General features: G+C 36.4%; 1 protein-coding gene across 3 annotated transcripts in view; it reads right to left on the bottom strand.

Moving 5' to 3' along the window:
- Nucleotides 1-16,631, bottom strand: part of ATM (ATM serine/threonine kinase) — a 135,494-nt gene that overhangs the window by 40,833 nt on the left and 78,030 nt on the right. For all 3 annotated transcript variants that reach the window (XM_033206747.1, XM_033206748.1, XM_033206749.1), the window contains 8 exons: nt 16,150-16,327; nt 13,016-13,103; nt 10,690-10,845; nt 8,525-8,612; nt 5,110-5,198; nt 4,908-5,010; nt 3,504-3,652; nt 777-881 (listed from right to left, as the gene is read on the bottom strand). In XM_033206747.1, coding sequence (XP_033062638.1) covers nt 777-881; nt 3,504-3,652; nt 4,908-5,010; nt 5,110-5,198; nt 8,525-8,612; nt 10,690-10,845; nt 13,016-13,103; nt 16,150-16,327 — 956 coding nt within the window. The remainder of the gene's footprint in view (nt 1-776; nt 882-3,503; nt 3,653-4,907; nt 5,011-5,109; nt 5,199-8,524; nt 8,613-10,689; nt 10,846-13,015; nt 13,104-16,149; nt 16,328-16,631) is intronic.

Genomic DNA, 16,631 nt, shown 5'->3' with positions numbered 1-16,631 from the left:
GTTAACAGTAAGCTATTAGTAGTTAAGCTTTTGAGGAGTCAAAGTAATACTCACATTTTCAAATGTGTGAGGAGGAGGGGCTCAGCACTCCTAACCTCCAAGTGGTTCAAGGATCAACTGTAAACCTTGGAATCACACAGACCAAGATCTAAATTGCAGTTCTGTCACTTATAGCCGTGTAACTTTGGGCATGTTACTGGACTTCTCTAAGCCTTTTTTCGCATCCACAGTTATTGTCATGATTAGAGAATACATATGAAAGGAGTCTAACAGTGGCTAGCATATCATAGGCACTTAAATGATAGTAAATTTTATTTCTGTGATAAACATAGGATTTATTAAGTCACTACTGTTATAAAAACGCTACATTTGTTTAGCCCATTATAATTATTTCCTCATGTCTCATCACATTTGTGCCTCAAAACAAGTTTGTAAGTATTAACCATGAGTTACAATTTTATAAATTAGAACACTAAATGCCATACAATTACTAAATGAGACAAGACGAAATTCTCAGGATACTTGTACTGGAAGAGAACAAAGAGGGAATCACCAAAACTTTCTTGAAGGGTCAGGGTAAAGAATGAACCTGGAATCCCAGAAACAATTTGTTTTGAAGGAGGGTAGAGAATTATACGGAAACATCTGATCACAGCCACTAAGTCTTTATCTCTTCATCAATGCAAATCCTTACATTAAAATTGTTTTTCAAGTTTTCAGAAAAGAAGCCATGACATTAAATGTTAAAATACAGTAACTTTGTCTTTTTATAATACCTTGCATATTTGAGACTTTCATAAAATGCAGAGAATTCTCTGTCTCTTAGAGATTGTAGAGCATTGTACAATGATTCATGGTAACTGGTTCCTTCTATTTCTTTGCTGTGAGATAATAAGTCAAAGAAAAAAATATATTTAAAAACAGAACCCTAAGATATATATGTACAAATAGCTTCACCAAAGGACAAAATTTTTAAATTAAAATTTCTCCATTCTAAAAAATGTGTTTCTAGAATTTTTGGTAAGAAATACAAATTTTATGAGTCATTTAAATTCTTTAAGCAGAAAAAAAGGAAATTACTCAGATACTTTGCCTGGTTCTAAATATGCTCTACTTTTATTTATTCAATAAATACCTATTATGTGCCAGGCACTAGGCACAAGGAGGATTTACAAGTTGACAAGTCAGATCAGGTCTCTACGCTCATGGAATTTATGTGCTGGTTTGGAGGAATACACAATAAATAAGTATTGGAGAGTAACAAGGGACATGCAGAGAATTAAAACAGGGTAACAAAACAAAATGGCTAGATGGCTATTATAGAATAGGTAGTCAAGAAAGGTCTCTCTGACAGAGATATAATATTATTTAACTAGGGTCAGAATGAAAAGAAGCCACTCGCATGGTAACTGGGGGAAAAGGAGAAGATACATCTAAGGCCCTTGGATAGAAACAGCTTGGCCTGATAAGAAAACACAAGAGAGGCCTGTGTGGCTGAAATACAAGGGGAAGAATAGTATACATTGATTTACAGAGGCAAGCAAGAATCAACTCACACAGGAAAAAGTTTTTAAAATGAGGGTATATCTCTTTTTTTTTTTTTTTTTTTTTTTGAGACGGAGTCTCGCTCTGTCACCCAGGCTGGAGTGCTGTGGCGGATCTCAGCTCACTGCAAGCTCCGCCTCCCGGGTTCACGCCATTCTCCTGCCTCAGCCTCCCGGGTAGCTGGGACTACAGGCGCCGCCACGTCGTCCGGCTAGTTTTTTTTTTTTTTGTATTTTTTAGTAGAGACGGGGTTTCACCGTGTTAGCCAGGATGGTCTCGATCTCCTGACCTCGTGATCCGCCTGTCTCGGCCTCCCAAAGTGCTGGGATTACAGGCTTGAGCCACCGCGCCCGGCCAAATGAGGGTATATCTCTAATTTTATAGCAGTCTTACAGTTTGAAATATTTGAAAGGCACTCCAATAATTATTATTTTTTGAGACAGAGTCTCACTCTATTGCCCAGGATGGAGTGCAGTGACATGATCTCAGCTTACTGCAACCTCAGCCTCCCAAGCAGCTGGGACTACAAATGCATGCCACTGTGCCCAGCTAACTTTTGTATTTTTTTGTAGAGATGGGGTTTCACCATGTTGCCCAAGCTTGTCTTGAATTCCTAACTTCAAGTCATCTGCCCTCCTGGGCTTCCAAAAGTGCTGGGATTACACGCACGAGCCACCACGCTCGGCCAATAATTTTTTTTCCTATGAAGGCAACAAAACATACTTAAACATAATTTATTTTTTAGTGTTTATATTATCAAAAAACTTTACATAAATATGACATCCTTTATTAGATTAGGTGCTTGGCTTTTCATTCAGAAAACATGGGGACCTTACATACAGATTATAAATGTTATCTTCCTGGGTAACTGAATGGTTTTTTTTTTGAGACAGAGTGAGACTCTGTCGATCTTGGCGATCGACAAGTGGTGCGATCTTGGCTCACTGCAACCTCTGCTTCCCAAGTTCAAGCACTCTCCTGCCTCAGTCTCCTGAGTAGCTTGGATTATAGGCGTGCAGCACCACACCCGGCTAATTTTCGCATTTTTAGTAGAGATGGAGTTTCACCCTGTTGGCCAGGCTGGTCTCAAACTCCTGATCTCCAGTGATCCATCTGCCCCAGCTCTCAAAGTGCTGGGATTCCAGGCATGAGCCACCACACTGTTATTTATTTATTTATGTATTTATTTATTTTTTAAGAGATGGAGTCTTGCTCTGTCGTCCGGGCTGGAGTGCAGTGGTGCTATGTCAGCTCACTGCAACCTCTGCCTCCCGTGTTCTAGCAATTCTCCTGCCTCAGGCGCCCAAGCAGCTGGGACTACAGGGGCACGCCACCACGCCTGGCTAATTTTTTGTACTTTAGTAGAGACGTTGCCCAGGCTGGTCTCAAACTCCTGAGCTCAGGCAATCCACCCGCCTCGGCCTCCCAAAGTGCTAGGATTATAGGCGTGAGTCACTATGCCCAGCCGTATTATTTTTTAATAAAAGAAAATATTTCATAAATAAAGATAAGCGGTCCTTTGTGGATCCTCCAGTCAATATAAGTGTTATCTTACTGACTAAAATGTTTGTAGCAGGGAGTAGAAAGAGGAATGCCTATACTTTGCTTGACACGCCTCAGTCCAACAAACAGTATGTGAGATGATTCTCATAAGAAAACCCTTTTCATGTTTCTGTTTTTAGAAATACTTAGGGGTGGGGTGAAGTTGTCCTAATGGAAGAAGAGAGTAAAATTCAAGCCTAGGTGCCTTAACTGCTTATTGCTATCTTACTGAAGGATTTAGGGCTATCTATAGCTTGCAACATCTGCTGTGTGTGTGTGTGTGTGTGTGTGTGTGTGTGCGCGCGTGTGTGTATAAACTCCTGTTATATTCATAGAACAAGAGTAAAACAGTTGTTGTTTAGAACTAGGAGAGAGGCAAAAAAAAAAAAAAAAAATGAAGTCAAATTTCTTCTTACCTGACATTGGTGCAATGGTCCCACTGCATATTCCTCCATGCTGCTTGGTAATGGAGTTCCTGTAGTTCAGGACACCAGTCTTTATTTTCATAATCTAATCCTTTTAAATACACAGAAAGAATATGGCAGAGTCCCAAATTCTGCAAGGCCTAAATAGGAGTTATTTTTGTTTTTAAGTTAAGTAATCAAAGATATCAACAGAAAACCAGAGAAAAAAACAGCAAACATACAAATTAACTTAAACAAATTTTAGTTCACAATATCGCTTTAAATCCCAAAATATCAGCTGAGTGTGGTGGCTCATGCCTGTAATCTCAGCACTTTGGGAGGCTGAGGCAGGAGGATCACTTGAGCCCAGGAGTTTGAGACCAGCCTGGGCAACAAAGCAAGACCTTGTCTCTACAATTTTTTTTTTTTTTAAATTAGCTGGGTATGGTAGTGTGTACCTATAGCCCCAGCTAGTTGGGTGGCTGCAGTGAGAGGTGCCCTTGAGCCCAGGAGGTCAAGACTGCAGTGAGCTATGATCGCGCTATTGTACTCCAGCCTCAGTAACAGGGTGACAACTTATCTCTAAAAAAAAATTTTTTTTTTTTTTTTTGAGACGGAGTCTCACTCTGTTGCCCAGGCTGGAGTGCAGTGGTGTAATCTCGGCTCACTGCAAGCTCCGCGTCCCGGGTTCACGCCATTCTCCTGCCTCAGCCTCCCAGGTAGCTGGGACTACAGGTACCCGCCACCGTGCCTGGCTAATTTTTTTTTTTTTTGTATTTTTAGTAGAGACAGGGTTTCACCGTGTTAGCCAGGATGGTCTCGATCTCCTGACCTTGTGATCCGCCCACCTCAGCCTCCCAAAGTGCTGGAATTACAGGCGTGAGCCACCGCACCTGGCCAAAAAATTTTTTTTAATCCCAAAATATCGGTTAATGTTTCCCAAAAAACACAAAGATGGAGCTCAAAGGGCTCTAACATTTCATGGAAGAATGGCTAAGGAGTATTAGCCAGTAACAGAAACAATAGGTTCTGGGACCAACTCTATTGCAAACTATGAGAAATAGTTCACAGGAGATTTTCCATGTGAAGCAGTAAGTACACTACCTGGCACATTGTATATGCTCAACCAATGTCTTCTATTGTTATCCAACAACACTGTGATCAGGAAATCTACACTATATTTTAGGTCAATGACCTGTCTGACTTTCCTGTGTCTCCCTGAATTTTTTCTCTTTTTTTTTCTGCATCCCTCTGCTTCAGGAGTATCCCTGAATGTTTAGCCTAATCCTCTGAAAAACAGATAACTTCTAGTCTTATCTCTAGAGTTTATCTGGCTGTGTAAATTTCCACCAACATAGTGAAATAACCTCAGCACTACACTAGTGATGACTTTACCAAATTTGGGAAAAAATGTACCTGAATGATTCCTGCCTGGCGGGTTGATGAGGAGATTGCTGTTTCAAGGTCATATGTTACTAGGGCTTTGCCCCACATTGCTTCGTGTTCATATGTTCGTAGTCTGTAAGAAAAGATTGTAAAAACAGCTTTGGGTTTTACACACACGTAACTCCTTCATAAACAGAATTACTATACCATTCTTCAGAAAAATGCAATTTACCTAGTAATGGGTTGTAACATCTTCCCTCCACCACAGCCATACAAACTATCTGGTTCTCCTATACTTCTGTAGATTTCTAAGAGAAGATCCTGAAAACACGGAAGCAACAAAAAATTGAAGAAGGAAAAAAAATCAGTCTATAAATTTAGCAAATTTTAAATTGTATCATTACCAATACGTAACTCCCAACTCTAAATGTTATGTTATATAAATAAAATGTAATGATTCTGAAATACAGTTGATCCTTAAACAACACAAGTTTGAACTGTGCAGGACAACTTATATGTGGATTTTTTTTTCAATAAATATAATGAAAACTTTTTGGAGGTTTGCAACAATTTGAAAAAACTCACAAACCACACAGTTTAGAACTATTGAAAAATTTTTTAAAAGTTATGTCATGAATGCATAAAATAAATGTATATACTAGTCTATACATTCTATCATTTGTATACATTTGATATACATTTTATCATTTACTACCATAAAATATATACAAATCTATTACAAAAAGTTAAAATTTATCAAAACTTACACATACACACTGTACACAGCATTATTTGTGGTTAAGACAAATGTAAACAAATGTAAAGATGCAGTATTAAACCATAATTGCATAAGATTAACTACAGTACATATTGTACTATTGTAATAATTTTGCAGCTACCTCAGTTCCTATTGTGGTAAGCATTATTGTGTTGTGAGTATCCACTTAAAATGCCATGTGACACTAATAATTTCTGCATGAGCAGTTCATTTCTCTAGCAAATTGTATATAGCAATAAAAAGTAATCTCTCCAGGTTCTCATGTATTTTTTCACTGTGTTTACTGCAATACTATAAGCCTTGATTAACACCACGGGTGGCTGGGGGTGCTCCCAAGATGCAGAGAAAAGTCATGCCATTACAAGAAAAAAGTGAATTGTTTGATAGGTACTGTAGATTGAGGCCTAAAGTACATATCAACCAGCGGTGGTTGCCTAAAATTTCAGACTGATGATTAATTGTAAAGAGATGATGTAAACTTACGGTATTGATAAATACAGTACAGTTCTGTAAATGCATTTTCTCTTCCTTATGATTTTCTCAATAACATTTTCTTTTCTCGAGCTACTTTATTTAAGAATACAGTATATAACACATATACAAAATATGTGTTGTTTATATCATCGGTAGGGCTTCTGCTCAACAGTGTACTATTAGTAGTTAACTTCTGACTACAAATTTAGTTTTACCCTGATTTTTAATAGCACAGGGGGTTAGCACCTCTAACCCCCACATTGTTCAAGGGTCAACTGTATATACCAATGATCTGGATCAGCAGCAACACAGTAGACTGGTCCTAGACAACAGGAGGACTGTAGTTTACCTGAGAAGAACTGCCTACAATTGCATGAATTAGATAAGAAATAAGTACCAACCTACCAGGCTTTTATCACATGCAAAAATAATCACACAAAACCAAACAATCTTGTCAACACCTAAAACTGTACATGGGCTGGGTGCAGTGGCTCACACCTTTAATCCCAGTACTTTGGGTAGCTCAGGCAGACTGCTTGAGCTCAGGAATTCAAGATCAGCCTGGGCAACATGGCTAAACCTGTCTCTGCAAAAATTAGCTGGGACGGTGGGGCATGCCTGTAGTCCCAGCTACTTGTGAGGCTGAGGTGGGAAGATGGCTTGAGCCTGGGAGGCAGAGGCTGCAGTGTGTTATGATTGCACCACTGCACTCCAGCCTGGGCAACAGAGCCCGACCCTGTCTGAGAAACAAAAAACAAAACAAACAAACAAAAAAAACTGTACATCAGAAAATACAGTTCTACAAAGTCTGACTCTTGAAAACTGAATTTGGTAAGAATAACGGTCATGGATTTTTCTTTGAAAAATAGCACAAAACTGTATTGGAATTGGTAAAATTTGATATGGATAAAGTAGTTTGGTTACTGAAATCTTTGTTGTAAAATTTACATAGAAAAGATAGATTTGGTTTAAAACAATCTCCGTTAAATAAAAATGAAAACATAAAAAAACATAAAATAGAAAAAATTAGGAACTCTACTGCATAGAAAACTGACCAAGCAATTGAACTGCCTACATGGTGCTTGCTCTGTGAAATATTTTCTACATACAAATCCATTTATATTGGCATAATTCTATAGTTCCAACTCAAATGCTTCTATTCATAACGTGAAATCAAGTCCTCAGAGTAGAAAAGTTCAGCCCATGCTTAGCACAGTGCTTAGTACACACACGATATTCCAAAAACTCAGTAGAGGAGGAGGAAACTATGAAGAAGCCAAAAGTGAAAGGAGAAAAATCAGGAGAGTGGATCAAAAAGGTAAACAGAACATAGTTCATCAAGGCATGGTTGACGATGAAGTATTAATAAAACATTAAGGAAAAGGAGGAATGAAAGGTGACCACCAGACTTAGCAACATGAATTCTATGAGAGATATTAGCAAGTGCTATTTTACTGGAATAAATGGAAGGAGGGGAAATACAGACAGCAAATAAAGACAACTCTTTCACAAAGTTTGTTTATGAGAGGAAGGAAGAGAGAGGGTGATACCTAAAAGAGAACATAGGGAAGAGGGAAATTATTTTGTGTTTGTGAGAAAGGGAATTTTTAAACAGGAGAGGTTTTAAAATGTTCAGAACATAGTTCAGAGGGAGAACCGCATATTAAAAAATAAAGTACCTGAGAAAGAGCAGATAAAAAAACAAAGCACAGGAAGAGTTAGTCTCAAATAGAAGGATAAACTGTTTCTGTAACATGAGGGAAGGTTATTAAAGGAGCAGATGCCAGGAGATTTCAGTGTTTGATAGTGGGATGTGGCGAGATTTCCTCTCTATGCCTTCTATTTTCTCCAAATAGGAGGCAGGCTGAAAGCAATGGCGTAGAAGAGAAGATGAAAAGTTTAAGGAGAATGGAGAAGCTGAAATTGTCATTGTGAAGGAATAAGTTGACCAAAGAAATTTGACCAAAGAAATTTGTCTGGGATAGACAGTAACATGAGCCAATTTAAGAATGGATATCAAGAAATGTATAGAAGAGGCAATCTGCTTCTTCTGTGACATACAATAAACGAGCAACTAAATATATAATTATAAACCCTAAGTGCTATAAAGGAAATCAACAGGGTGCTATGGCAGAAAATGCATGGTATAAACTCTTGAGAAAGGTGGTTTTACTTTCGTCTTTCAGGTGAAGGAACTCAACTAGTGGCAGAGTCAGTATTAGAATTCAAGTCTGTCTACTCCAAGGCTTAAGCTTCAGACCATAAATTTATATATATGGTGCTTAGTCCAATAAGTAAATTCAGTTTAAAAATCACATGGCATCTGTACAGTGTCTGTAACAACCCAAAGTATGAGATAAATATTGTCATAAATAATAGAACCTCTAATATTTACCTGTAAACTTATTCCAGTTTCTTCTTTACTTTTTTCACTCAAGCTAGAAATAGTTGTACTTTGGCTTCCTTCTTCAAATGCAAGACTTCTGTTTGTCACAAGAACACATCTTTTAATGAGAACATACTATTTGGAAGCTCCTGAATACATACACTATAGACTTTGACAGAAAAAAAACTAATGAAGGTTGCAAACAAAACAGAATAAATCACTTATACTTTAAAACTTAATACCATTTATACCTAGGATGGAAAAGGAATTTGTGAATGAAATTATATTTTAAGAATAATCTTCTAGATATGGAAAGCCCATATGCAAAAATATGATTATTTATAAAGAGACAGGATTGTTTAAAAATAGAGCACATGCCCTCCAGTTCAGGTACTATATACTCTGTCAGTGGTTTCACCTGAAATTCAACTCAATCAATAATTACGGACATACAAATAAAGACCACAATAAGAATTTAATACCTAATAGATATAAATTAAGACATCTGATACTAATTATTGAAAAGGAAGTAGATCAGTAGGATCCACTTAAACCAAGATTATAAAACTAGAAAGTGACAGTCAGGATGATAACTCAGATTTGTCTACTTTAAGGCCTTAAACTTTATGCATTTTATACATATGACATTCAGTTCTGTAAGTAACTTCAATTCTAAAACCATGACAGTTATGGTGTCTATAACAGTAATAATCTAATACATAAAATAAATACTATCATAAGTGATACTGCCTCTAATATTTACCTATATACTTATTTCAGTTTCTTTTTTTTTTTTTTTTTTGAGATAAGGTCTCGCTCTGTCGCCTAGGCTGGAGTGCAGTGGCACAATCATGGTTCACTGCAGCCTCTCCCTCCTGGGCTCAAGTGATCCTCCTCCCTCAGCCTCCTGAGTTGCTGGGACTACATGTGCAAGCCACTATGCCCAGCTAATTTATTTTTATTTTTAGTAGAGCTGAGGTCTCACTATGTTGCCCAGGCTGGTCTTGATCTCCTGTTCACAAGCAATCCTCTCACTTTGGCCTCCCAAAGTGCTGGGATTACATGCGTGAGCCACTGTGCCCAGCCTAGAAATAGTTATACTTTGGCCCCCTTCTTCAAATATAAGGCTTCCTACTGATCCACTTCCTTACCAACTACATTTCTGTACAAAAATGGGTACAACCGCTTTAAAAAACAATTTGGGACCAGGTGCAGTGGCTCATTCTTGTAATCCCAGCACTTTGAAAGGCTGAGGTGGGAGGACTGCTTGAGCGCAGGAGCTAGGGACCAGCCTGAGCAACATAGCAAGATCTTGTTTCTACTAAAAATAAAAATAAAAATAAAAATAAATGAGCTGGATGCAGTGATGTGTGCCTATAGTCCCAACTACTTGGAGGCTGAGGCAGGAGAATCACTTGAGCCTGGAAGATCAAGGCTACAGTGAGCTATGATCGCACCTCTGCACCACAGCCTGGGCAAAATAATGAGACCCAGGCCATTTCAAACGAACAAAGATTTGAAGAGGGCAGTTGGGATAATAAAGTGTTTTACTTTATTTTTTACTCTTACTTTCTTGATTATTTTTTGTTCTTCACCATGATCTAGGGGTGTATTTATTAAATTCTTATGACAGTTCTAACTCAGTCAGAGGAAAGCAAATTAAATTCACTAGAAATACAGGTAGATAAAGAAATGAAACTTAGTCACAGAAAGAAATCAGTCACATTACTTTATAGCCATTTTGGATTATAATTTTGGGTATTTTATATCCAAAATGAATCTTGAATAGTTTAGGAATTAGTAGTAAATCTAATCTGATTGAAGTTAGGAAATAATTTAATCATTTGAAAAATATTTATCACCCTTAAATTAAGTACTCAATGCTAGGGCTGTTATGGGGAATATACAGAAAATTAAGTATGGACTCTGTCCTACAGGAATTTGCTATCTGTTAAATTTTTATAATACCTAAGTATAAACATTCCCATTGTTTCAGAGCAGGAATTACATATTCCTTTTTAAAAATTTATTATAATTTCACTTTAAAACAAAATTTCTATCTAAATAATGTCTTTTAAACGGGGAACAGGAGGCAAAGTAAATCTTTACTGTATACCCTTAATGAGACAATGCCAACATTAATTCTAAAAACCAAAAATTGTAAATTCCATTACCTTTTCTCTTGATCATCCATGCTTTTCTTATCTGCATAGATTTCTGCATAGAGTAAAGCTGTAAAGTGAGCAGCACAAGACTGAGCTACCTTGGCAACTTCTAGATAATTTAAATCCAGCCAGAAAGCATCATCAAAAATTGTTCCTGAAGAAGGTCTAAAGAAAAATTAGATATAATATCACTCACTTTTTTAAACTTCAATATCAAAAGAAAAGCATGTTGATATTGAATACAATGGTAGTAACTGCTTAATAGAAAATTACAAATTCCTGAAAACCACATTTCCCCAATATATACCTATAAACATTATAACATGGCTGAAGAGTCCTATTTAATAATCTTTTTGGTTGTTCATTTTTCCCTCAAACTGATCAGAGAATCTGATAAAACCTATAGACTATCACTTGATACAAAATTGGGGTTCATATCTGCTCCCCACCAAGAAATCCATGTACCACAGGCTAAGAATTGGATACACAGAATAGCTAATACAAATGCACACAAGCACCCCCCCAACACACACTTTTAATATTCCTATTAGTCAATTTAATAAAAATATTGTTTCATCTAAGACACAAATACATGTCTTTCCTATTGTGACTTATTTTCTCCTTAATGTATTGCCTAGGTTGAGTTACTTAAAAAAAAACCTTCCACTGTGTTAACAGGTAGGTCAAGATTGAAAGGGACCATAGATAGTATCTTTTTCAAAACTAGCATTATAGAGATGGGACATGGTAGTGGTTAAGAGCACTGGTGTTGAACAATACAGGTAGGTTCAAATCTAGCTATATTACCTACTACCAGCTGTGTGATCTTAGCAACTTAACTTCTTAAACCTCAGTTTCCTAGTTTCCTTACTTGTAAATGCTGGAACAACATGGACCTTGGAGAATGAGTGCAACAATTAAATAATGCCTGCAAAGCTGATGAATAAGGAACACCCTACTACATAGCAAGCACTCAACTAAAGTTAATTTTCTGAGGAACTTGAAGTTCAGAGAAGTGAAATAATTTCCCCATGGAAAGGAAGACACTGCAGACATTATTCTGATTTTGAAAGATGATAAGACTGAGGTTCAAAGATACCAAGCAATTTTTTGTTGTTGTTTTATTGTTGTTCTTTGTTTTTGCCCAACATACTGTATAGGATAACAAGTAATTTTTACACAGCACAAGCTTGGACTTGAATGCATGTCTTTACCCCCTTTTCTATATCCCATTCATACTTTCTCAAGGAATCTTCTTTAGGATCTTATTCAGAATTAAAATGGAATATGAAGAATTTTTATCTTCTCCAAATCCTGCTAATGTCAACACCATTCTACCCCAATGGTAAATCTGAAATGAATGACTCAAAGGTAAAACTGCCTCCCAACACCAAGAAAACAAATGCTCTCAACTACGGTAAAGCTTCTGATAAGCCTTCTGAGAAGATAATCTGGTATAAAACTATAAGGTAAAATAACCAGAAGCAAAGACACTGAAAAGCATAAAACTTCTTCTTCTACTAGAGAAGAAGAATGGCTAAGAATACATAGATATTAATTTTTTAAGATATTAATGCATTTAGGCTTAAAAACATTTCATTTTTCACTCACCTCTCCCTCTCATTCTTTACCAACCACTGCCACCACTACCATACACACTTATGAGACATCGATTCCTACCTATTCAAATTATAGGCCTACTACACTATTTCTTCAGAGTTCTGATCAACTCTCAAGCAGTATTGATCAGTCAGACCATTCATTCTAGCAATTCCTGTATGCATTGTTAAAAATTTCATGAGAAATAACAGGAACAAAGATACTACACTATAAAACAATTTACCAGAAACAATAAAATAAACATTGTCACAGCAACAGTGCTGCCACAGATTTTGAGACCACTGCACACAGTAAAGAAACTTACATCTTAAAATAAAGATACATAAGGAAGACATTTACACAACTCTATTTACTTCTTAGAACTAAAGCAAAGAGAAAAGTAAAAAGAGTGATAATACAGCTAAATGTAACTTGGAAAAACACTTGCTCCTATCCCCAACATAGATGAAATAAATTGGAGCCAAGAAGGCTGCATAATTTAACAAAGGTAACACTGTTACTGGTACAGCTGGTACTAGAATTGAGAGTTCTTGACACTGATTGAACTGAAGTGCTATCCTGAATATGGATTACTGCAAGGAGATACAAATATCACACAAATTAAATATAGCACTTTGCAACAGCTTCACCTAAGACGATCATGTTAAAATTCAGCCAATAGTTAACAGCCAATACTCTAGATCCTAAACATAAGAAGCAACACTCATTACATTACCTCTTTTGTCTTCTCATGTAGTCCACAACAGCAAGCATTGTTCTTTGTGATTTTTTATCCAAACAGCATCGGAAAAAGTGCTCTGACTCTGACAAACAAAAATATCTCCCCTCAGTCCCAGGCATTCTTGCTTACGCACTTTCTTCCTTCTTGTTTATGTGTCTGTAACCCACTATGCTGTAAGGTTCTAGTGGGCAGTACCTAACACAAAATTGGTTCTGAGGGAATTTAATAGCATTTCTTTTGCTTTTAAAAGAAACTGTTATCTTAATAAAAGTGAGAACTTACATTGTAATTTATATTTTATTTCTGAGGAGGACTAATAAATTGATTCAATAAGATCTTTTATGTGCTAGGTCCTCAGTATATAACCATGAACAAGATAGACCATGTCAGACCACACAGAACTCACTAACTAGCCTGGGAGATTACAACACAATATGATTAAGTGTTATAACAGGAAAGTTTAAAATGCTATAGAATCTTAGCAGAGGGAACCTCACTTAGATAAGAAAAGTTTCATAGAAAAAGTGATACTGGCCAGGTGTAATGGCTCACGCCTGTAATCCCAGCACCTTGGAAGGTTGAGGCAGGCGGACCACTTGAGGCCAAGAGTTTGAGACCAGCCTGGTTAACATGGTGAAACCCTATCTCTATTAAATATACACAAATTAGCAGGGCGTGCTGGCACACATTTGTAATCCCAGCTACTCAGGAGGCTGAGGCACAAGAATTGCTTGAACCTGAGGGGCAGAGGTTGCAGTGAGCCGAGATCGCACCACTGCACTTCAGCCTGGGTTACATAGTGAGACTCTTGTCTCAAGAAAAAAAAAAGAAAAAAGAAAAAGTGATACCTGAAAGAAGAGTAATAGTCACAAGAGCAGGAAAGGACAGTGCTACAGGCAATAATAACAATATCTGAGATGGCTGGAAGCAAGAAATAACTTGGAAAATTTAATGAAAGAATTTCACCTGTGCTAAGTCATAGAGCTAGAAAGCAGTAAGGATGCTAAGGGCAGAGAGAAACAAATGGACTAAGTTATTCATAATATGGAATTGGCAAGATTTGGTAATTAGATGAAATACATGAGAGAGGTTTCTAGAGTAAGCAACTGAGTGCCATTTGTCAAAGAGGTACACATTTAAAAAAGTAGACTGGGGGAAGAGATGAAGAAGATGACACATTTGCTTTTGGACAGCTGAGTATGAGATGCACATGGGACATTTAGTGAAGGCAATGACGCTTATAGCCATCAGAAAAGATATACCATTTAAATTTTATAAAAATATGCCTTTACTTTCCTTTTCAATAATAGAATTTTATATGTGAAGTTTAAATTTTCACTTAAGGTAATAAAAATATTGGCACTGTACACAGATATAATAAAACAATTACTTTACCTTCCAATGGTTGTGGCATAAATACATAACTGATAAACATGAAAAAAGTCTTGGCCATGTTCACAATAACAAATTACCAGATTATCATAAACAATGATTACCTTAAACTATGTAATAAAAATTGTTTTTAATAGTACTGTAAATTACATATTAAAGTTTTAAACACTTAAATCACTTATACCTGTATTTTCCCAATTAAAGATAAGAGATACATTTTAGATAGTTTACAAAGCCTCTATGAAAATTTTTATTTTAGGATTTTCATTTCAGTGGCCTAAAGAAAATTCATATAAGCACATTCTAGATCACTTATAGAACAGCTTATAATCTAGTAGGATCACAGGATGGGCATCTATGTCTATGTTTATAATTTGTATTTTTCCAAATAGTAGATATGTAATTGCTGTTAGCCAACAGGAAAGAAAATACATAAAATATAAAGCATAGTAAACTGAAGTCTAAATGACATTAGAGTCATGTCAAATGAAGGTTGTAGCAGTAAAACTAGAAGAAACAACTGGAAGAACTGAGTAATCACAACCTTTGCTGAAGCGACTGGAAGGATTGGGAGGAGCAGACTAGTTGTGGCAAAATATCACATTAAATCAACAATTACATTAGAATTGATTGGTCTTTAAGTATAACAAGTGAATTGGTACCTAGCTTTAAGATTGCAAATAAAACACATTAATAATATATAATAAAGAGAGTTAATAATCTGTGAATTTTGTATCCTTTCATAAAATTTAGGTTTTAAAAACTGACCCATAATGAGCCCTCAAGTGTGCATATATGTAATATACATACCCAACCCTGGTGGAATTTCTTTTGCTATTATGCTCTTGGCATGAGAAACATTCGTTATATGTCACAGAAGGAAAGTAGGTTATAAGAGTAAATAAAGTGTAATTCAATTTTTGTTTTAAAAAAATTAGAAGGATATATACCAAATGTTAATTATAGTTATACAAAGGTTTTTTTTCTTTTTCTTTTTTTTTAAGACAGAGTCTCACTGTGTTGTTCAGTCTGAAATGCAGTGGTGTCATCTTGGCTCACTGCAACCCTCTACCTCCTGGGTTCAAGTGATTCTCCTGCCTCAGTCTCCCAAGTAGCTGCAATTACAGGTGCCTGCCACCACGCCCAGCTAATTTTTGTATTTTTAGCAGGGACGGGGTTTCACCATGTTGGCCAGGTTGGTCTTGAACTCCTGACCTCAAGTGATCCACCAACCTTGGCCTCCCAAAGTGCTGGGATTACAGGCGTTGAGCCACTGTACCCAACCAAAGGCTGCTTTTTAAATTGAGTTGGCCAGAGCTCTGAAAACATGAAAATTCTATCATATCTGCACCACAGTATCTAAAATATCTGATTGTGTTTATTTGTTTTTTCCATTGCTAGAATGTGGGTGTTTCTTTTTCACATTAATATTGCTGGTGCAAGCACAGTGCCTGGCACATATTGAAAGCTCAATTAGTTGACCCATTATCAATAGCCAAAATGTACTGAGGGAATACTATACATCAAGTATTATCCTAGGCACTTTACACACACTATTTCATTGAAAACTTGTTGCAACTATTGCAACTTTTATCTCCATTCCACAGATAAAGAAACAAATTTAGAGGTTACAGATTTAATCCTGTAAAGTGCTTTTAGCGGGATTCCACCTTAAATCTATCTTTCTCTAGAACTGAGAAGTTTACAGTATTAATGTTAAAAATTTAATAGAATACCTGAATCCAAGTTTGCAGGGGTTGTGGATCGGCTCGTTTGTGAGAAGTGTCGAAGACAGCTGGTGAAAAATCCCTGAACATGTGTAGAAAGCAGATTTCTCCATGATTCATTTGTATCTTGGAGCAAAATATCATGAATCAAGTATGGAAGTACAATCTGACAAAAGTCAGTTTTCACCTAGAATATACCAACAAATCCACCCAATAGTTTGAGTAAAAATGAGTAAAACTAATACATTTTACTTAAACTTTTCATGCCCTGTTGACATATTAAATTTCTAAAAGATGATAGATTAATCTGCCACAAACTCAACATACTGCTAAAAAAAAAATAAACAAAAAACATGTATTAGGTGGTGTTTAAAAAAACCACACTAGGCTAGTATAACAATATCAAATGTATATGTTAGTGACATTGTAACTGTTTATTTTCAGTCTAGGCTATTAGCATAATGAAATAGACTATTGCTCACAAATGAAAT

Source organism: Trachypithecus francoisi, unplaced genomic scaffold (genome assembly GCF_009764315.1).
Source record: "Trachypithecus francoisi isolate TF-2019V2 unplaced genomic scaffold, Tfra_2.0 Lachesis_group8, whole genome shotgun sequence".
In the NCBI taxonomy this organism is placed as follows: Eukaryota; Metazoa; Chordata; class Mammalia; order Primates; family Cercopithecidae; genus Trachypithecus; species Trachypithecus francoisi.
This window is presented reverse-complemented; position numbering and strand designations above follow the sequence as displayed.